The following is a 19031-nucleotide window of genomic DNA, read 5'->3' as shown; positions in this document are numbered from 1 at the left end:
CGCGCTGTTGCTGCGGCAATCGCTCGTGCCTGTTCCTGGAGGGCGCCATTGCTGGTTCACCCATTCGGCAGGTGAGGGGCATTCAGGTGGTTTCCAGTTTTGAGCAATTACAAATAAAGCTGCTACGAACGAACGTTCAGGTACAGGATTCTGCGTGAACGTGCATTTTCGTGTCTCCCAAGTGAACACTTAGGAGTCGGTTTGTGGGGTCGTACAGGAACGTGTTCCACCTTCTAGGAAACTGCCAAGCTGTTCCAAGGTGGGGTGCCGTGCCGCACGACCACAGCCCGCGGAAAGGCGAGCGCTCTGCACCCTGGCCACGCCGGTGCCGGTCAGTTCCAGGTGTGGGTTTGCTTTCACTGAGCCGTCCAGAGAGTGAGCCGTGGGATCCTGCCGTGGCTTGATGCGTGTTCCCCCCATGCCTGCTGACGTGGGGTGCCTGCCCATATGCTGTTGGCGGCTGTGGACCTTCCTGCCAAACGGTCTGCCTGAGCAGTTGGCCCAATTGTTAAACTGACTTGCTTTCTTATGGCTGAATTTTGAGAGTTTTTAAAATGCATTCTGCCTCCGAGTCCTTTGTCCAGATACGTAATCTGCAGATACTTAGCCCCCTTTCTGTGACTCCTCTTTGCATTTTCCTGACATTGCACGTCACAGAGCAAGCAGCTATGGTTCTGATGGAGTCCAACCTATCAGACGTTCTCACGGATCCTGCTTTTGTTGAAATCTAGGATTTCACGAAGATCTTCTTTCCTGCTATCTTCTGTCATCTGTATAGTTTCATGTCTCATATTCGGGCTTATGATGGGTTTTTTTTTAAAGATTCTATTTATTTATTTGACAGAGATAGAGACAGCCAGCGAGAGAGGGAACACAAGCAGGGGGAGTGGGGGAGGAAAAAGCAGGCTCATAGCGGAGGAGCCTGACGTGGGGCTCGATCCCATAACTCCGGTATCACGCCCTGAGCCAAAGGCAGACACTTAACCGCTGTGCCACCCAGGCCAGGCGCCCCTATGATGTGTTTTGAGTTCATTTTTCTATAGGGTGAGATACAGGTGCCTTCGTTTATATGCACATCCCCACGTGGTCAGTACTGCCCATGACAAGATGATCTTCTCTGCACAGAAGTTTTTTGGCATCTTAATCAAAGGTCTCCTGACCTCCGGTGCGGGGCTCTGCCCAGACCCTCTCCGTCTGTGTGTCTGCGCCGTCCCCGCCCCCACACCGTCTCCAGCACCAGGGTTTACAGCAAGCGTCCCACACAGCGTGCGTCCTCCAGCTGGGCTCGTTTTCAACGCCGCTTGGCTACTCTCGGCCTTTTGCTTTCTTCGTAAATCTTAGGATCAGCTTTTTAATATCTACGACAAAGCGTGAGGTGGTTTTGATTGAAATCAGGTCGATGTGTCAATTGTGATGGGGAGACTTGGTGTCTTCCCACGGAGACATCCAGTCCCGAGGACAAAGCGTCCCTCCGTGGAGTTGGGTCCCCTTTGCCGTCATGAGCGCTGGCTTCCAGCATACAGATCCTAGCGTGTTTTGTCCGATTTATAGCTAAGTGTTCATGTTCTGGGAATTATTTTTCTGTTTCCAGTTTTTCATGGCTAGCACACAGAAGTGCGGTCGGGTTTGGTATGTTGCCGTTGTGTCTTGCAACCGCGATGAGCACACTTAGGAATTCTAGAAATTATTTTGTGGGTTCGCTGGGATCTTCTGTGTAGACAGTCATGTTGTCTGTGAATAGAGAAAGTTGTATTTCTTCCTTTCCCATCTCTATACCTTTAATTTTCTTTAATTGCCTTACGGCGCTGGCTCTGACTTCCAGGACGATACGTAATCAGAGCGGAAGAGAAAACTTCCTGGCCTTGTTCCCCATCTTAGAGAGAAAGTCTCTACACTGTACAATCAAGGACGAGCCTTTGGTTTATTTACGTTTTTAGTAGAGGCCGTTTATCCGATTGAGAAATCATGAATGGATGTGGGATCTTGTTCGGTGCTTTCCTGCCTCCGGCGGTGTGGCCATGTGGATTTTCTTCCTCAGCTAATATAGTGAATTACATTGACTAGTTTTTTTATTGTGGCAAAATATGTAGAACACGCAGTTTACCATTTTAGCCATTTTTAAGGGTAGATGTCAGCGGCACAAGCACGTTCACGTCGCTGTGCGACCATCCCACCACCCGTGGCTGGCACTCCTTCCCCTCCCGGTGGGAATTCTGTCCCCACCAAACAGCCCCTCCCCGGCCCTCCTCCCCCTGCCCCGGAGACCACCACTCTGCCTCTGTCTGTGCGGACTTGACGACTCTGGGGCCTTGTACCGGTGGGAAGTGTTGCTAGTTTTCACTGCAGAACCGGCCTTGTCTCTCTGGTGCGGCCCCACCTGGCCACACGCTGTCCTTTGTACGTGTGGCTGGACTTGATTTACTATTTTGTGGGGAATTTTTGTGTCTATGCTCATGAGAAACATTGGTCTGTGGTTTTCTTTTCTTGTGCATCTTCGTCTGGTTTCGGTCTCAGGGTCACATCGGCCTCACAGAAGGACTTGGGAAGTACTTGCTCCTCTTCTGTTTTCTGGAAGCGATCGTCTGTGCTCTTTAAAGGTTCGGTAGAGCTCCTCGGTGACCCCATCTGGGCCGGGAGTTCTGTCGGATGGTTTCCAGCCACGAATCCCCTCCCTTCCGTGGGCGTAGAGAGAGTCCGGTGTCGCACTTCTGCCTGAGCAAGTTTTGGCGACTTGTGTCTTTCAAGGAATTGGTGCATTTTATCAAAGCTGCACGTTTGGGGTCACGGGGCCTGTGGTACTCCTGGCACCCGTACACGGCCTGCGGGGCCTGTGGCCACCTCTTCCCTCTCGTGCCTGGTGCCGCTGACCCATGCACCCTCTTTCCCCTGGTCCGTATGGCTGGGAGTTTATCAATATTATTACTCTTTTTTGAATAACCAGCTTTCAGTTTCATGAATTTTTTCTGTTGTCTTCCTGCTTCCGTTTTTATTTATTAATGCTCCCTTCCTCATTTCCTTTTCATGCTTGGTTTGGATTTAATTTGTTCTCAGCTTTCCTAGATTTCTTAAGGTGGAAGCTTGGATTATTGACTCAGGGCCTTTATTCCTTTGTAGTTTAAACACTGAATGCTATAAATTCCCTCCTAAATGCTGCTTTAGTGGCATTTCAAAATGTTTGAAACGTATTCTAATCCGGTTCGAGATACTCTCTTATTTCTCCTCAGACTCTCCTTCTAGTCTGTGGACTTTTTAGAATCGTGTTGTTTAATTTCCGGATGTTGACAACATCTGTCGTTAATCTGTCATTCCATGTGCTTAGAGAACATACCCACGTGATTTCAGTTCCCTAAAGGACTTCAGGTTGGTCTGGCGGCCCAGAGTCGCGGTCTGTGCTGGTGAATGACGTGCCCGCTCTGTGGGGTGTGTGGCTCCCTGACGGTCAGTCTGGTTGACAGCATTTCATCATTTAGCCTAAAACTTCCATTGGTTCTTCAGTGTGGTTTCTTTTCATCTGTTAAGAACTTGTATCTTTCCATTCGTTTCAAGAGCGTTGCCCGGACCTCAAGGAGCTTGGTGCTTGCACCGCCCCAAAGCCCTCGTCTGGAGGTCCCCCCATCTGAGTTTTCCTCAGAGCAGTCTCTACTGTCTTTCCCGTGAGAGTTCGTCATAGTTTCCTGGTTCTTTCCACATCAAGTGCTTGGGGTTACTTTCTGAACACCTTGAACACTGCTGTGCTGTTTTGGGTTATCTGGAACCCTCTGCAGAATGTCGATGTTTTCGGCGGGTTCTTTCCTTTGCACAGGGAGCCCAGAGAGGGCAGCTCTGCCTCACCGCGTGTGGCGGTGGCTCCAGCGTCAGTCCCGTTGGCACGCCCTGCACGCACTGTCCCGCTCTTCCCCACAAACGCACCACTCAGGGTTTCGTCCTGGTTCGGGGAGGTGGTTTATGTCGCAGTGCAGTTCTCAGGTCCTTCCTTTACTCCGGTTCTTTACGTGTGTTCCACGCATGTGCAGGTCAAGTGTGAGCCCAAGATTTGTGTCAGTTCATGCACAGAATTGAGGGGTCCCCTTTCCAGCTCTCTCCTTGCTGAGATTCCCTCCCACACTCACCAGTTCCAGAGATCTTTTTCTTTTTTTTCTCTTTTTTTTTTTTTTAAAGATTTTATTTATTTACTCGACAGAGATAGAGACAGCCAGCGAGAGAGGACACAAGCAGGGGGAGTGGGAGAGGAAGAAGCAGGCTCATAGCGGAGGAGCCTGATGTGGGGCTCGATCCCAGAATGCCGGGATCATGCCCTGAGCCGAAGGCAGACACTTAACCGCTGTGCCACCCAGGTGCCCCCAGAGATCTTTTTCTTAGTCCTCTGATGGGGAAGCCAGGGTATTCCATTTTATTTCCTCGACTAACATTTTTAGGCATACCTGTCTGTATTTGTCCTTGTAATGGCTGCTCTGGGGCTGTAAACTTGCATCCTTAAGTTACAGAGTCTGATAAGAATTCACATTGTCCCCGTTCCCACTTGATATTTCCCACTTCTCATAGCTCACCTGGAGGGCTGTTTTAATTGATTGCTTTTTTTTTTCTTATCAATGGGTCACATTTTCCTGTTTCTTTGCATAGCTAGTAATTTTTTGTTTATACTGAATGTTGAAGATGAGGCATTGAAGACACTCTGCGTTCTGTTATCTTCCTTTGAAGAGTGTCGATTCCTGCATTTTAGGCCTTTCGGTTGCAGACTCATCATCTGGCTTACACCTCATCCATGCAGCTTTACGGAAGCCCGAGCCCTTCTAACTTGGGCTCAACTCAACTCTGGGCTCAGTGTCCCCTGTGGATTTGGGGGTTTGTTTGGAGGCTAACGTAGGCGGGTCTGGAGTAGGCCCCCCTCTAGGGCACAGTGCTCATTCCTCAGGTGTGGGCCTCCTGGCATCTCAGCAGGACACTCGGCGTGTTCATGAGGCCTCTGCCCTCCAGCCCTGCCAGATATTATGGCCAGCCACCGGCCATAAGCCTATCAAGGTTTCAGTCCGAGTACACAGCCCAGCCAGCACAGAGGCCATGGAGAGCCCCTCACAGGCTCTGAGGACCCCCACCACAGGGGCCCCCCTTTCGAGTGCTTTCTCTGCATGTTCAGACTGCTCTGTGGCCTCAGTCTCTGAGTTCTGTCTCCTCCGCCGGGATAGCCATGCTGTGTCCAGACCCCAGCTCCCAGTGATGCAATCCGGAAAACGTCCTCAAGGAGAGAAACAGGTGATGGTGGGGCTCACTCGTGAGTCTCCCCGCTCTCGGCCACCGCGGTCTTACACTGTAGCTTGTCCCGTGTCTGAGAACAACTGGATGGTGCACTTACAATTCCATAGTTGTTTATGACAGGAGAGCTAGTCCAGTACCCCAAGTGGGAGTCAGCCCTGGATTTTAAACACTGCCTACTTTCAAAAATATCTGAGACAGTTTATGATAGAAGACTGGTTCAAAGGAACTATTAAAACAAAGTCGCAACAGAATACCCAACAAAGAAACAGAGCTACCCTAGAAACGGGAAGTCAAAGATAGCCGCTGTGCTTGAGTAAATCTTATACTGAAGCTTATGAAAAGGAGTGACATTATTTGGACTTAAACATTTTTAGCTCATTGTCTGTTAAAAGGTGAATTTACTGTAGAGCTCAGTACCTCTCCCTTGACACAGTTAAAGGTTAAGTGCATTCTTCAGCGAGTTTTGTGCTCTTATGACTAAAAACACTTCCTCTATTAAAAAAGAAAAAAAAACCCACACCATTTCAACCTCCTGAAGTTCCGAGAGTCCTGGGCTGTTTGGGACTCGTCCCTATTCAGGAGTGACGACGTTGTAATTGCTCCCGGCAGGCCGTGGGACGCTGCTGTCCGGAGTCTAATTTCGCCGCTGTTTGGCAGGACCGCGAAGCCTCCAGCTCGCGAGGGTCCGGCGGGAGTGGAAGTGCATCTGGGTCGTGTCACCCGGGAGCCCCGTGCGCCGGGACATCCAGCACTTGCTGGTACGGAGTCAAAATCAAAGACTGTCCATGTGTAAGTCCATCTGCTTCAGGCCCCGGGCCCAACAGGATGTGCGCGGTCGGAAGCTGCCGAGGGTCACTATTTATTGCCTGGGGCTGAGGGAGAAGCGATCACATCTGTCCCAAGATCTCTGGATCTGCAGCACCAGCTGCTCCTGGAAACCCTGACCGGGAAGGAGCACCGAGTGGGGGCAGGGAGCTTTCCAGCCCAGGGACAGTCCTGCCCATGCAGCTTGGAGACCCCCTTCTGGACTGTCCTCTGTGTGGGGAGCCCCGTCACCTCCCTGCTTTATCTTCCCCACTCCGGGGAGGGGCCCGGGGGGCGGGGGCAGGCCCAGCCACCGAACGGTGTTGACACGTCTGTAAAACCAGCTTCTGGCGCACGCTCGCTGTCTGGTGGCTCCAGGAGGTCAGCCCGTCTTCCCGAGACAGCAGGCCAGGAGCACAGGCACCAGGGTCCAGGGCAGGAGACAGGATGGTGAGACAATGCAGACAGGAGCCTGTGTGAGCAAGGCGTCGAGCCGCTGGGGCTGGCCAGTCCTGTGCAGTGCTTGCCGTGATGCCCACGTGAGGCAGGAAGGAAGGTGGTCAGCCCAGAGGCCCCTCTGTCCCCCACAGGCTGGCAAATGCCTGGGCCCTAGGCTCTGCCCTGCCCCGAGGCCCGTTGGCTGCAGCCAGCTGTCCTCCGGGGACTCGAGCCCACCTGGGGGACACCTGCTCTGCCTTGGTGCCGGGTGCAGTTTGAGGAGGGAGCGGGGCACTTGCCAGGCCAGGGGCTGGGAAGGGTACAGGTCCCAGGGGGCCCGTTCCACCCTCAGAGGCTCTGAAGATTGGGGAAAGCACGAGCCAGCTATAGCAGGCTTCCGGACAGATGCTTGAGCGGGGGTCGGTGGTCGGGAAGCGTGCCCCAGCCGCAGGAGGTTTTTCCGGAGCAGCGAGGCTCCTGTGAGGCACCCCCGTCACACTTGCCCGCACACTAGACCCAGATAATCGCAGGGCACTTAGACAAGGTTCACACCCGTTCAACTTCCTGCAATTCATTTTCCTGACAGCTTGTTTAAAAGACGCCCATCTCATGTATTAAAATACCTACATTTATGTCAGATCTGGTGATCCGATTAAAACCGCCAGGGGCAGATACTCATGTTTGGAAAAGGCTGTACCCAAGCACCTTTTCTGCTTCTGTCTGTCGAGAGGGTCTCCTGAGCCCTGGGGCCATGGTAACAAAGGACCACAGACCACGCTACTCACACTGCGGAAGCCTAGCCCCTCACAGCTCTGGAGGCCAGAAGTCTGAAACCAAGGTGTGGGCAGGGCCGCGCTCCCTCGTGGCCCTAGAGGAGGGTCCTTCCTGCTGCTGCCAGCTTCCGGTGGCCCCGGGCGTCCCTCCGGTCTCTGCCTGTCTTCACGTGGTGTCTCCTCTGTCTGTGTGTCTCCTCTTCGATTATAAGGACACCTGTCGTTGGATGTAGGGCCACCCTAATTCAGCATGACCTCATCTCGGTGTCCTTAATTGCATCTGTAAAGACCCTTTTTCCAAGTAAGCTTACACTCACATGTTCTGGGGGTGGGACCTGGACATATGTTTTGGTGTAATGACTCCACCAGACCACAGTTCAGGACAGAAGCAGAAGGTGGGACTGGGGCTGCCAGTCCAGGGGCGGGGGGGGCTCACTTCCGGTGCAGACACAGCACTGTGTCTCTTGAGCACGTGACTGGTCCCCCAGGCCCAGCTGCAGAGCAGGAGCCGGGCCCCTCGATAAACGCACGAGCAGGGACAGGGAGGGGATGCACGCGGACCTCACAGCCCTCCGACGAGGTTGCTCCGACAGCCCCGGACCAGCCGAGACAGGGCCGTGCTCTGGGCGTCTCCAGCTGAGGAAATGCCTCTGGCCCCCCTGCACAGACTCAGCCCCTGGCTGGGGTGGGGGTGGAGCATAGGGAGGAAGAGGACCAAGGTCAGGCGTGCCCAGGGCCCCTTCCATCTGTAATCGTTCAGGATGCCAGTAGTGACCGGTGAGGCTGGCAGGGCAAACCCATCTTCCCACCGAGGCAGCAGCATGGGCGGCGTCCGTCCACCCCTCCCCCCAGCCCCCCACCTCCTCTGTCCACCGGCCCTGAGCCAGCCAGGCGAGGCCCATGGGAGACCCAGGAGGAGGCGGCAGGAGGCGGCAAGTGAGTTCGGGGCACGTGTCCTCCGTCTCCTCCCTGCTGTGCGGTGGGCGCTGTCTCCACATGGGACTGCTGGGCTGTCACTGCCCGCTCCCTGTGGCCATCTGGCCTGGGGTGGAAAAGGCTTCCCTGGTACCAACCTCAGTACCCCGCCCCAGCCCCGCCAGGTGTCCTACCTGCCTGCACCGGGTCAGGCACTTGACTCTTGGCTGGAAGGTCTTCAGGTTTCCAGCTCCTGTCTGACACTGTGATGAGCCGAAGTGGAGCTCAGATGGCCCTCGTGACCCCGCAGGGGACGGGCGCCCATGACTGTCGGGCTGCTTCCAGGTCCATGCTTCTGCTCCAGGCCCGTAACATTCAGCGCACCTGCGGGTCACCGAGCCTGGGTCAGGGGCCCCATGAAGGTGCCTCCACATAGCCACTATGAAGCCCAAAGGGACACGTGTGCAGAGCAGGTCTTGGCTTACTCCTGGGACGGAGACCTGAGATGGCTCTGCTGCACTGGGCGGGCCAGGGGGCAGGCGCGGATGCTGGGACCCTGGTCGGGAGGTTGCTCTGGCCTGAGGGCAAGCTGGAAACGGGGGCAACAGGCAGTGAGGCTGGGGTGTGGTCAGGATCCCCGGCTCTCTTCACCCCGGTGCACGCATGCCCCCGCCACCCGCCTGAGTTCCCTGCCCCAGGCATGGGAGGGCTCCTGGTGGCTCTGCCTCCAGCCCCAAACCCCTGCCCCATCCCCTGCCTGCGCCCAGTGGTTCCCAAAAGAGCCAAGGGATCTCGTACCCTGTCCCAACCCCAGCGCTTGACCAGGCGGGAGCTGAAAGGAGGCACAGTCCACCAAGTCTCAGCTGGTCAGCAGCATGGGGGCGGCGGTCACAGGCAACCTCATCCCGGCCCCAAGGGGGGGCTTCTTAGTTGGCATTTAAAGCATTCAGAACCTCTTCCAGCCCTTTCTGGAGGACCTCCTGCTGAGTTTTAATGGAATCCTTCCCTGACCTTATTAACTAATTCACAAGATAGATGGGGCATCCCTGGGTCAACTGCCCGGCCCCTTCCATGACATTGTGAGCTGGAGTCACCAGGGTTACGACCCAAGCGCATGCCAGGACGCGAGCAGAACAGCTCTCCAGGAGGTCCCAGCAGCTTGGCCCCCACTCTCGGGGATTTTCACTTCTATCAGCAATAAATTAAATGTGTTTTCGTTCCTCCTGCCCTGGAGAAACGGCCACTGCGGGAGAGGGGAACCCAGAAGGACAGGCTCTTTATGAAGGAAACCCCAGAGGTGCCTGGCCTGGGGGGCTGGAGGCGACAGGCCCAGGCCGCCCCTCACTCTCATCACGTGTCCCGCCTGCTGTCCCCTGCCACCTACAAGCTGGGCCCTGGAGAGGCCAGCTGTCCTGCGCAGTGCGGGCGCTAGAGACCGGCCAAGTGCTTCCCAAGCGTCGAGAGCTTTCTTCATTGCTATTCTTCATTATTGATTGCTGATTTGGGGGTCAAGTGGTACCATGCTCTCCCAATAATGGGGCCACCTAAGTGCAGCCAGGAGGCCAGCTTTTCCCTTACTGCCGAGCGGGGCCGCAGTGCTGCCAGATGCCCGTGAGCGGCACAGAGGTGGCCTGCAAGCCAGAGGCCATGCGTGGGTCCCTCCCGCCTCTCCTTCGGCGACGCTGACGGGCTGGAGGGTGGGCTCCGGTGCTCCTGAGGAGTACGTGGCAGGAACGAGGGTCGCAGCCTCACCTGTGCTCCCTGGTCCCAGAGGTGCTCCTCGAGTCCCAGAGAGACCATCTGATCTGGTTGGGAAACAAGGTCCGGTCACGTCCTTCCCCTCACGAGGCCCCGTGAAGGCCCCCTGGTCCCCCCACAGGCCCTCGGACTCTTCACTGTGGGCGGACATCTCTCCATCGGCCACCCCTGCGGTCTCCCCGAGCCGCCCGTCAGCACGGTCCTGGAACGCACAGAGGGCAGCAATCAGCAGGGGTTAGGAGGGCGGGGTCCAGCCAGCCCGGCCGCGGTTCCGGGAACAGGTGGGTCCGAGTGCCGGAGCACGGTGAGACACCAACGGCTTGCCTCTGCCACCGAAAAGAAATAAGGTTGTCCCTGCCGGGAACCACAGCCTCCCTCCCTGACAGAGCCCATCCAGCAGGCAGGTCTGGGGCCAACTTCTGCGCTCGGGGAGGCCACTGGCGCTCAACGGAAGGGCTCCGATGAGTGTCACCACTCGTGGCCGCTGGCCCACAGCTCTGAGCCCCGGGCTGGCGCTGGAGAGACTGTTGCAAGCAGCACAGATGGGGCGGCTGCACGTGCGTTTCCACAAGGACGCGTACCCAGGGAGGCTGGAGGGAGAGGCTTAGGCTGGAAGTCGTGGACCCTGCAAGCCTTCGTGGCAAACGGCCCCAGGCCTGGGAATCCACAGCCCCGAGCCTCGGTCTGCAGGAGCTTCCCGAGGGCCGAGGGCCACGGTGGAGCTGAGAGGCACCACCCCAGGGCAGGCAGGCGTGGGTGCCCAGGAAGCCGCCCCGAGTTAATTCTAAAGAGGCCTGGATCCTTCCTCAGGGTCTAAGGAGAGATGTTGCCCCGGACCAGCTGGGTCTGGCTCCTGGGCAAGGCCAGCAGTGTGGGCCAAGGGACAGACAGCCACGTTTGTGTCCTGGGCCCCTGGTTCTGTGGCCAGTGCAGGGCAACCCAGCACCCAACCCCCTGTGTTGTTCACTGGGCAGCATCCAATGGTCCCCACACAGCCCTGGGGTTGCCCAAAGCCCCCAGCACATAAAGAGTGCACACGGGACCAGTCCGGCTCTTTGCACCCCTCCCGGGGCTCCCTACAAGGACAAGGAAGAGCAACATTGACTTATGAGTGGTGTGAGGTGGAGCAGCAGGGAGGACTTCCTGGAGGAAGGGGTGAGCGGCTTTCAAGTCTGGGAAAGTGGGTGGATCACCGCGCCCTGTATTCTCCCAGTGCCCACACTTTAATCCAGTGGAAGGAAGGTTCGGGTTCCGTGACATTTGTGCTCTCACCTCCCTCTAGATGCCCATGTTCCCCCACTTGCTCAGCTGGGCCCAGAGTCGCCTCCTCCATGAAGCCCTCCATCCATCAACCTCGCGGCTCCTGTGCACCCATCCCTGTGCTCTGCTCCCTCAGTGAGTCATAAGGGCAGAGCCAGACAAGGCAGCTCTGACTGCCGAGTGGGGTCAGCAAGTTGCCGAAGTTCACCTGGGGGACGGCCCCTCGGACGGCCCACCCGCGGGTGAGCAGAGCTTCCGTTTCCAACAGTCCGCTCACAAGTTTTTGCTGTCTGGTTTCTAAAAATTGCAGAGGGCTCATTTCTCAACATCCCCTCTGCAGAGCTGTTTGCATTTCAGTAAGAATTGAAGCCGTTTGTGGCTTTAACTGCCCGCCAGTGCTTGGCCGCATTTCCACACGGGGCCGGATGAGAGCCCTGCTGCAGATAACGTTGCTCCTCAGACCGGCTCTGTGTGTGAGCCCGGGGCCGGGGCGACTCAGGTCAGACGCGGCACGGCCTGCAGGAGGGCTGGCGTGAGCCCTCCGCAGCGGGGAGGCCTCCGTGTCCCCAGGGACCCCTCTGTCCAGGTGCCCACCCAGGCACAGCCCAGGGGTCAGGCCCTGCCCCAGTCCAGTCACCGGGAGCAGCGCTCAGCAGCCCGGGCGGAGCTCAGGGTGGCCAGGCGGGAGACAGGGTGGCCATGCGTCCAGGGGGAGGGGGAGGGCAGGTGATTCGGGGAAGGGATATGTGGTGACGCCTGAGAGAAGGAGAGCACCGCTCACCACGCAAGCGGTCCTGGACACCCTGGCGTCCCAGCCTGTGAGCCTCAAATGTCCAGCCTCCCTGCCCTGGTCCTGTGGATCCGAGGACAAGTGTCCGTTGAGGGCCTGAGAGCCTCGAGCGTCCACCCTAGGCCTCAGCCCGCAGCCAAGCCCTCAGCTTCCTCCCCTATGGGGTGGGGGGGCAGTGCTCACGCACCCACCGGGGCCCGGGCCTTGGTGTGAGGCCGGGAGGCTGTGGGGAAGAAGCCACAGGGAAGGCTGAAGGGGCCCGAGAGCTCGGCCCGAGGGCACCACTGCCCCGGCCACCTGCACCAAGCTGACCAGCGCCGGGACGTCCATGAGCCCCGTGTGGGACCTGAGCTCAGCCCGAGGGCCATGCACGGGGCAAGAGCGACAGCGGGAGCTCAGCCCCAGTGGCCTGGAGGAGGGTGACCAGTCCCCCTGGGCCCGGGATTGAGGGCTCCCAGATGTGCATCTCAGACACACTGGGCAGGGGGCCCCCTGAGTGCCAGGTGGGGGGGCCCTGGTACTCCCAAACTTATTGAGTAGACGTTTAGGGTTTAGGTCCTCGTTGGTTTGGGACCATTTCCCTGGCAGGCTGTGAGGCATGGTGACACAGGCTGAGACCCCCCCCAGGACTGTCCCCAACATCAGGCCCCCACCCTTGGGCCCGGGAGGAGGGCTCCTGGTGATGCTGTGTGCAGGTGTGGGGGCACCGCCTGCCCAGCTCCACTGCCCCCACCCCCGGCGGCTTCTGAGGCCCACACCACAGGACTGTCCCCCTCCTGGGGCCTCGGGGGGCAGGTTCCGCTCCCCCAGCAATGGGCGTCTTTGGGGGAGGTCCCGGTGCTCAGCTTGGGCTGGGTCAGTGTGGGCAGCGGCTGGCAGGGTGAGGGTGAGGCCTCAGGGATGGTGAAGGGTGAGAGCTCTCCGGCGGCTGGCCAGCGGAGGTGAGGGCAGCACCTGCAAGGAGCGGGGTGGGCAGCCTCTCCCGCAGCTCGGTCAGAGGCCTCTGGTCCCCTCAGGGGCCTCTGGAACCATTAGCCCAGACACAGCTGATCCTGCACCCTGGGGTGGGGGAAGGACCCCTGCCCGCCCCAGTCAAGCGGACGTGGTGGGTAGGCTGTTGTGCATCACCAGGGAGAGACCGAGCCCAGGTCGAGGGGCTGGGGAGAGGAGCCCTGTGCCCACCGAGGACAGCGGCTCCTGGTGTCTGTCTGGTCAGGGCTTGGTGGGCACACCTGTTCACCAGGGGCAACTGGCAGCTCCTGGCTTAGCTCTTAATCGTCTGATGTGCCCGCTTTAAATGCAACTGGGTGTGTCCTGAGGAAGGTGACCCGGCGGGGGGGAGGGCTAGGACAGCAGTGGGAATGAGGAGCTAAGGCGACCCAGTAACTGTTTCCAAACATCTGAAGAGTGCGGTGGAATTGTACCCAGAAGCCAGTCACATCTTCACCATTAACAGAGTCGTGCCAGAATGTCACGGAGTCGGCATCAAGCCGCGTGTGGCCTGTTCAGAGGGCTTCTCTCACTCGCTCATCCCCTCGTGGGTTTTCATGAGTGGGCAGCTCCTTTCTCGTTAGCCCTGAATAGTGCTCCGTGGTCTGGAGGGTTCACAGTTTACCATCACCGGCTGACGGGCATCGTGGTTGCTTGAGTTTTGGTGATTCTGGAATCAGCTGCCGTAAACACCCGTGGGCGGGTTTTTGTGTGGACAGATGTCGTCTGCGCCTCTGGGTGAACAGGAGACAGGTTGCTGGATCGTATGGTGGCCGTACGTTTCGTTTTGTGAGAAACCACCCCACTGCCTTCCGGAGAGGCCGTGCTGTGTCGCGCTCCCGCCAGCGACACGTGAGAGCACCTGCTGCCCGCGTCCCGGCCCGCGTTTGGTGCCGTCGGTTCTTATTTCAGCCACACAGGTTTTATCTCATTGTTGGGGCTTCTTAATATTTTGTTTATTTATTAGAGAGAGAGCATAAGGCAGGGGGAGCAGGAGAGGCAGAGGGAGAAGCGGACTCCCCGCTGAGCAGGGAGCCCGACGTGGAGCTCGATCCCAGGACCCCGAGGCCATGACCCGAGCAGAAGACAGATGCTTCCCCGACGGAGCTGCCGGGCGCCGGGTCTCGCTGTTGTTTTAATGAGCAGCTCCCTAACGACGTACGACGTGAAGCCTGTTAATTCTGTCATCCGTTTACCTTCTTTGACGAGGTGTCTGTTCACATCCTTCACCCACTTTTTGAGATATTTGTTTTCTTATTGGGGGTTTTAAGAGATCTTCATATATTTTGGAGTTTTCTTCCAATTTTTTAATGTGATAAAATGTACATGAAAGTCACTCTCTTAACCGTCTTTAAGAGCATAGTTCAGGGCTACTAGGCACGTTCACACGGTTGCGTGACCGCCGCCGTCATCCATCTCCAGGACTCCCTTCGTGTTGCGGAACTGACTCTGTCCCCGTGAAGCAGGCACTCCCGCCTGCCTCCCCCAGTGCCTGGCGGCCACCGTCTCTCTCTCCTTGAATTTGGCTCCTCCAGGAACCCCTGTAAGGTGAAGCAAGTCTTCGTGCTGCTGTGACTGGCCTCCTTCCCTCAGCACAGGGTCACCCGTGTGGAAGCAGGAGTCAGAACTCCTTCCTTTTTCAGGCTGAATCCCACCCCGCAGTGTGGATGCTGCTCTTTGCTCACGCATCCGTCTGCGGACGGACCCTTGGGCTGTTGTGAATGGCGCTACTGTGAACGTGGGCGTGCAAACATCTCTCTGAGCCCCTGCTTTCAGTTCCTTGGGGGACATACCCAGATTGGCAGTGCTGGGCCACATGCTAGTTCTTTTTGCTAATTATACTGTTTGAGGAACTGCCAAGCTGTTCTGCCCAGAGGCCCCATGGGCAGGAAGGGACGGGGCCCACCATCGTGCAGATCAGCCTCAGGCTGGCCGGGTCATACAGCCTCCACGGAAGGTCGGACGTGGCCGGGGGTGTGGCCCCCTGGCTCCCTCTGACTGTCCAGGCTCACAGGTGGGGCACCATGGCCCTTGGTCAGCACCCATTGCCACTGGGGAGAGCCTCCCCGAGGCTGTCTGCTCCACATCGGGTGACGGACGAGAAAGGCCTAGAGTGTTTTGGGGGAGCCCACAGCTTGTCCTGCTCCCAGGGGCCCAACCACGGCCGAGGTCAGAGGAGCCCCGGGTCTGTGCTGAAGCCCTTCACAGCCTCCCATGGTTGAAGAAAAGCAGGTCAAACAGAGGCCTGAGCAGTCCACTCCTGTCCACCCCGGCTCTGCTCCTGCATTCCCCCCTCCTGCCCTTCCTGGACTCTGTCTCCCAGCCTGTCAAGATCACCGTGGGGCGGCCATGGGGACTGTGCTGACAGCGCGTGGAAGGGACCTCAGTGGCGTTCAGGTTCCAGAACATTCTCTGGTGAGAAGCCACCACAGGGTCAGGAGGACCTGTCACATCACTGCGGAGAGGCGTGGCACCCGAGGCGGACTGTGTCCTCGGAGCCACGGAGAAGAGAACCGCGAGGGTAACACAGCCATGAATATTCACACCGGCATTGGACTTGCAAATTCCGAGTAATTTAAATGTCACAAACAGGGCGTGAATATCTTTCGGGGAGAAGATCTGTCAGAGAAAATGAGTCTGATCACCAGTCATAACAGAAGCGGCCTCCTCAGTCCTCGGGAAGGCGGCCAGAGGCCCCTTCAGAGTCACAGCTCTGGGGGGACGTTGTTAACGCTAATTAGGGGGAGGGAAGCAGCTGGTTCCGGGGAGGCCGTTGGTTGATGCACGCCCACGCCCCTCTCTGCGGCCGTGAGCAGAGACCCTGCCGGAGGGCCCCCCCCCACGGTGGTCCTTGGTCCCTCGCCGTTCCAGCACCCCAGGCTGGGAAGAGAAGCTCTGGGAAGCCAGGCCATGGGGTCCACTTCGCCGAGGATGCAGGTGGGCACCTCCGGGATGGGGGGCCACCACCCTCGGACAGCCTCTCTTGACTTGGGGCCTCAGCAGCGAGGGGAGCTCTGAGTGGGCTGAGCAGACGTGACGGTGGCAAACATGTCACGGACATATTATCTCAGCAAAGCCCTGCGACCCCCCACCCGGCGTGGCTCATACCACTGATGACAGCCTCCTTCTGGGTCCTGGGACTGTCCCCACTTACAGATCAGGCGATGTCCCGGGTGGGGACGCCACTGGTCAGACACGCAGCCGTGAGGGGCTGTGAATCAGGTCTGTCTGAGTCACATCTGTGCTTATCCCTGGTGCCCCCCAGCATCCTGTCCTCAGGGCTTAGCTCCTTGGCATAACTCTGGTTCATTTATGAGACTGGGGGGGTGATGGGGCAAGAGAGGAGGGTGCTGTCCCTGGCGCACGCCCTGTGGGCCTCCCACCATCATGAAACCTCTGTCACCTCCAGCCCTGGTCACTCACACTCCGGCGCGAGGTTCATGGGGGGTGCAGAGAAGGCCAGCGCTGTTTCCAGAAGGCGTGGCCCAAGCACAGGCTTCTGGGGGCCCCTGACATGCTTACCGTGTTTTGCGAAGGGGCTTCCTGCCCCTTTGTTCTTACAGGAGGGCTTCAGTTGCTGGCACGACTCTTTCATGGGTCATTTTGAATGTTCCGTGCACACGTCCTGTTTTGGGGGTGACCTGGGGGCTGCGCTTTTCTCTCCCCCATCCTCGAAATCCTATGTTGAAACTCTAACCCCCCACCCTGGGTGATGGTATCAGGAGGTGGGGCCCCTGAGAGGTGATCAGGCCACGGGGGTGGGGCCCCCGTGATGGGGTTAGCGTCCCCATACGAAGAGGCCAGAGAGTCCCCTCGTCCCCTTCCAGCCCTGGGAGGACCCAAGCAGGGGGCCGTCTATAACCAGAGCCCTTATCTCAACCCCAGCGTCCAGAGCTGTGAGAAATAGGTCTATGTTGTTCGTAAGCCACTCGGGCTGTGCCCTTTGTCGCAGGGGCCCGAGCGGATGGCCCCTCATCTCCTTGCTCATTCACACGGGAAGCCCTTGAGGGGTTTGCGGGGGCCGGGCTCTGTCCCCACGCTGCGAACTCCGGGTGCGGGCAGCAACGCACGCATGTCCATCGTAACAGCCATGTGCCAACCAGAAGAATCAGGAGTTCTCACTCCAGCCTGACCCACTCCTACCTGCCCGGAGAGAGGATGAACCCAGCTCCGTCTGTGCCAGAGAGGTCAGCCCGTCCCCACGTGTTCCTGTCCACACCCGGAGCTCAAGCAGTCCTGCGCCCCGGCCAGCCCTGGTCAGTTACAAAGATCGCCATCGCGGCCCCTCGTGGAGGAGGTGGGCACACGGGGCAGCACCAGGCGGGGGAGAGAGCCAATGCCTCTTTGCTTCCCATGGAGGCCGGTCGTGGTTCAGCTAGATCCCCACTCAGCAACAAAGACCCCAGTGTCACTTGAAGCCCTCCAAGTGTTAACAAATGCACCAATTACGTCTTTGCGACAAACACCTTATTAGAAAGGAGATAAGACTCCCTTCATGGGTGGAGGGATGACGCAGGGGGAGTGGCCCCAGGATGAGATGCCGGCTCAGGGAACAGCCTCCCCACGAGGCCGGGTGGCCTCCACGGGCGGCCTCCATCCTGCACGGAGGACAGTGGCTCCCATGCCCTGTGCTTCCGCGGCAGGCAGGCACTGAGACAGCTCCGTTGGCAGGCGCACAGCCACTTGGAGCTGTCTCCATCCGCTCTAGCCGCTCCGTCCATCTGCTCCATCCGTCTGCTCTAGCCACTCTGTCCGTCTGCTCTGTCCGTCCACTCCATCCATCTGCTCTAGCCACCCATCCATCCACTCCATCCATCCGCTCTGTCCATCCACTCCAACAGAGACCAGGGGCTTCTTGGCAAGGGACATATGTACCTCCCCACTCTGGAGGCTGAGGTCCAAGACAAGGACACTGGTGGACCTGGTGTCTGGCGAGACCCCAACTCCCTGATCGTCATGGCATCTTCTTGCCATGTCTTCATGCGGTGGAAGGGGTGCGGGAGCTCTCTGGGGTCTCTGTTATAAGGGCACCCATCCCATTGTGGGGGCTTCACCCTTGTGACCTAATCACCCCTGAAGACCTCACCTCCTTACATTATGTCCTTGGGAGCTAGACTGCAGCTATGAACCTGGGGGGCACAGGATAGCTCCCCTCTGGGTGAGGCGAGTGCACCCCTAAGGCTGGTGTCAGAGGGTGAAAGAGGAAATGCACAGGATGGGCAGGGGGCAGAACGCCAGGCAGGGGCCTGTGAGGCTGTGAGAGGAGCCAGGCGGCCCCCAGCCAGGAGCGCAAATTGACGAGGAGTTGCCTGAGAACTGGGGCTCCAGCCAATTCCTGTTTCGGGGTCAGTTTTCTTCAAGGGGGCTGGTCTGCACGCCAGATTTGGACCCCGTGTTTGGCCACTCTCCTGACTGCAGATCCTGGTCTTCAGAGCCTTGCCCTTACCCCCTCCATCTGCAGGTTTTCGTTTCTCAGCAGAAACCAGCATGATTACAAAGGCCCAGTATTCGCTGGGGGAAAGTTTGTTCTGAAACACGTGCCTTTGGCGGCAGCCGGTCCAGGAGGCAGGGGCTTCTGCTCAGAACCTGCAGGGCAACAGGGTGAAGGTGGGAGGCCGAGGCCCCCAGGCCCCTCACCATCGGGAGATGTTTCCATGTTCAAGTGACTTCCCTGGTTCTGCATGAGCCGAAGCAAAACAGGAGCACACATGGCAGCTAAGCTCACACACACTCACACACGGGCATGGAGACACACACACACGGTCACACACGGGCCCACAGAGACACGCACACACACGTCGTCCCAACACGTGCATGCACACGTGTGTACACACACAGGAACACTCAGATACCATGACAAGGAGGCGAGTGCAGCATGAACATTTGCTGATTGTAGGGATGGAGGGAAGATCCCCCTTAGACATCCGCAAACCCCATCCATCCCCCCGGCCAGGCTCGGCTGCCCGGGGCTCACGCGAGTTTGACTTTGCACTTGAGCTCGACCCGGCAGCACGGAGCTGACTGTCCTCCCTCAAGGGTTAGTGGCACGC

The 19031-nt window shown here is 58.1% G+C and overlaps 1 protein-coding gene across 4 annotated transcripts; it reads right to left on the bottom strand.

The window, feature by feature from the left end:
• Positions 1-4229: 4229 nt before the first annotated feature.
• Positions 4230-11448, bottom strand: LOC117795623. 4 transcript variants are annotated; one of them, XM_034640838.1, is made up of 5 exons: positions 11214-11444; positions 9936-10143; positions 8669-8772; positions 8378-8567; positions 4230-7948 (listed from the first exon to the last, which is right to left on the bottom strand). In XM_034640838.1, exons 2-5 carry the CDS (start codon positions 9981-9983, stop codon positions 7646-7648), a joined length of 645 nt encoding a protein of 214 aa, XP_034496729.1. In that variant the 5' UTR covers positions 9984-10143; positions 11214-11444; the 3' UTR covers positions 4230-7645. The 4 variants fall into 4 exon arrangements, 1 of the variants encoding a protein (XP_034496729.1); XR_004619694.1 differs by having other exon boundaries at positions 4230-7485; positions 7586-8772; positions 11214-11448; XR_004619695.1 differs by having other exon boundaries at positions 4230-7485; positions 8378-8772; positions 11214-11438.
• Between the last annotated feature and the right edge of the window lie 7583 nt (positions 11449-19031).

The sequence above is a fragment of the Ailuropoda melanoleuca genome, chromosome 13 (genome assembly GCF_002007445.2).
Source record: "Ailuropoda melanoleuca isolate Jingjing chromosome 13, ASM200744v2, whole genome shotgun sequence".
Lineage (NCBI taxonomy): Eukaryota > Metazoa > Chordata > Mammalia > Carnivora > Ursidae > Ailuropoda > Ailuropoda melanoleuca.
This window is presented reverse-complemented; position numbering and strand designations above follow the sequence as displayed.